Source organism: Anopheles cruzii, unplaced genomic scaffold (assembly GCF_943734635.1).
Source record: "Anopheles cruzii unplaced genomic scaffold, idAnoCruzAS_RS32_06 scaffold02851_ctg1, whole genome shotgun sequence".
Lineage (NCBI taxonomy): Eukaryota > Metazoa > Arthropoda > Insecta > Diptera > Culicidae > Anopheles > Anopheles cruzii.
In genome coordinates, this window is record NW_026456436.1 from 1 (window position 1) to 2,719 (window position 2,719).

Below are 2,719 nucleotides of genomic sequence, written 5' to 3' on the forward strand. Positions count from 1 at the left end.
AGCGAGCCACTGGCGTAGTGAGACTTTTTAACCATATCAATTGATTGGAAGGAATAGATCGGCAATGACTAGGCACTTTTCCTCGTACGAAGACTGGCGACTGGCCACTAGAGCGTCTTCGGTTTATTTTTGTATCCAATCGGAATAACTAAGCCGCATGCTGGCGGGGGCCGTTTTTAAAAAGTGATTTTAGATATGTGCAATTTTTTATTCAACCATCGGATAACGAACCTGACAAATAATTACGCGTCGCTTTGAGGTCTCTTTTGCACGCGTGCCCGCACTCGTAGAGCGATCGGTCAGCCTGACTCCTTTAGTTACGTTCCACATGCCTGTTTGCTGCCGCTTTTATAGAAAAGTTTGCGCGCTTTGCACAACGCATCGAAGACTACAGCTTACACACGCAACACAAGCTTACGGATGTTTTAAGAATTAGCCTATTTAAAGCACACGATTTTATGGCCATTTTAACTGACACCGCAGCAGCAGAGATAAGAAAGCGGAAACCGTCTGCGCACCAATGTATGCTTCACCTGCTGTGATACCATTTTAGCTCAAACTGGCAAACTATTTCCATTAGCAGATTTTTACTACATTATTAGCACGCTGTAGGATAGTGGTCGCGGAATCGCGGTTCCGTTGTACTCTATTTTCGCCACGCGCAGCAACACGAAAGGCTTCAGTTCGGCATGATTTAGTGGGGTGTGGCCAGAAACTAGATTCGTAAAACCAAACAAAAACTAACTTCAATCGAAGCAAAACGAGTTCAATTATCGCACGAATGCTGCAGTAGAATTAAGGCGTGAAAACGGCATAAAACATTTCCATTTTCAAACCAAAGTCGTCGACCAATGCTTTCCACGGTTCGGTTTGTTTTTATTCCACTTTCGTTGCTGGTTCCCGTCGTAATATCACACAACTCAACCCTTGCCGGTCCTATTCCGGTTTCCCACCGGTCTGCGAGAGATGTTTAACAATGTCCACCCAATTCCAGCCCCGTTGCCGATTGCCTTTACTGTCCACCCGGTCCCATTGCTTCCGTTTCTGTGCCTTCGTCATCTGTTCCCGCTTCGGTTCCTTGCGGTTTCCACGCGCATCACCCGACTCGTCGTCGTCCCCATCCGAGTCACTGTCGGCCACCGGATCTTCTTCCAACGTCGCATTTGCCGTTCCTATTACACCCTGCTGCCCTTCGCCGGCATTACAGTTTTCGTCCGTCAGCAAATCGTCTAGCTTGTCTTTGAGGCACTCAAATAGTGTGTAAGTCATACCGCAGCCGAGCCACTGTTCGGCCTCTTCACGCAGGATCGATACGATACTATCTTTCGCATTCCGTGAGCTGAAAAGATTCGGCAAATGGCAAGCATTAGACACCCATCATCATAGCCCAAAGCACGTGCTGGCGCTTAACCTACAGATTCCTGTTGTAGAACGTCTCCAGGTTGAAAGTAGGAAGCTCTTCCGGATACTTTTCGGTCCAACATATTTCCAGCAGAAACGATTTATTGCCTTCTTCTCCGTACTGCAAACGATGGTTTGGTTAGAAAACGAAAGCTCCCGCAAGACCAGCCCGTTCCAACGCACCTTGTACTGATACGTCCCTGAGTTCACCTGCTTGAAGGCACTGTCGCCTTCGTAGATGGATATTAGTGCTTCTCGTTCGTCATTTTGCAGCTCCTTCGTATCCGACATATTTCTACCGCTCGCTAGCCGACGGAATCAGTCCAACTTCTCGTTAACCCAATGATTGCAAATTCTATACACAAAACCTTTTACACAACAAGTGGCTCACCAGCCACTGTTTATTTGTTTACTTTAAAGAACCGCATGACGTTTAGTTTGCAGCAGTCATTGCGCAACACAGGGTGGTCTCCTTAAACAAGAATATCATCTTTTCCTAGCTTGCAGTAGATATTAAACTAGTTTAACCATTCCAAGACGTTTTAAAATAAAGCATGAGTACTCAGAAAAATTATCAATTAATTTCAAGTTAAATCTGGAACCAACAGCATCTTTTATTCCTGGTGCAAAGTTGATGGTTCCTTACACACCTTGGTTCCTCATCTTGTCCTTTCCGCACCTTGTGCCATCTGCTGTCGCTGTCAGTGGGTAGAAAAACCGCGCAAAATTTGTTTGGCTAGTTCTGTTGTCAGTTTTGTTGTTCTGTTACGAATAAACGGTCCCGATGGAACCGTCTGAACTGGAGTTTATCGGGGAAAATTCTCTCATCGGTGTGATTCCGAATTTCAATCACGATGCAATCTACCTTATATCCGGCACGATTGAACCGTTCCGTGGTGGGGCCCCGCTGTACGTGCCACTGTGGTTGGCGATTCACTTGCGGCAGCAACAGAAGTGTCGTATCGTAGCGCCACAATGGATGGACATTGATTTGCTGGAAGATATTAAAGAAATGGAGAAACGAGTTGGGTAAGGTGGCCGTGTTTTGATTAGTCGCGCCCGATTCTAATGACACACGCATTGGTTGTAGCACGTTCACCAAAATGCCCAGCGCAAACTACATGGTGGAAGCGAAGCTGATCCTTAACACGGCCCCGGAAGATGTGCCGTCCTCGGATGTGATTAAAACGCTCATCAAGGACATTTACGATGTGCGCTCTGCCAAGCTGCGTACGACGGTGGACAATTTCCTTAAAAGCGAAGGTGCCCATACGGTCAACCTGGAAAACGTGACCGTCCTGGAGCTGCACACAATACA

At 46.7% G+C, this 2,719-nt stretch overlaps 2 protein-coding genes across 2 annotated transcripts; one reads left to right on the top strand and one right to left on the bottom strand.

Annotated features, from left to right (window-relative positions):
* Window positions 1-898: 898 nt before the first annotated feature.
* Window positions 899-1,785, bottom strand: LOC128276890 (RWD domain-containing protein 4-like). The gene is made up of 3 exons (XM_053015348.1): window positions 1,585-1,785; window positions 1,416-1,522; window positions 899-1,339 (listed from the first exon to the last, which is right to left on the bottom strand). Exons 1-3 carry the CDS (start codon window positions 1,690-1,692, stop codon window positions 937-939), a joined length of 618 nt encoding a protein of 205 aa, XP_052871308.1. The 5' UTR covers window positions 1,693-1,785; the 3' UTR covers window positions 899-936.
* Window positions 1,786-2,185: 400 nt separating this feature from the next.
* LOC128276891 (probable DNA replication complex GINS protein PSF2) lies at window positions 2,186-2,714 on the top strand (the record flags this gene model as incomplete). Its single annotated transcript, XM_053015349.1, has 2 exons — window positions 2,186-2,430; window positions 2,492-2,714. Coding segments are annotated over exons 1-2 (468 nt in total), but the record flags the coding sequence as incomplete, so codon positions are not given.
* Between the last annotated feature and the right edge of the window lie 5 nt (window positions 2,715-2,719).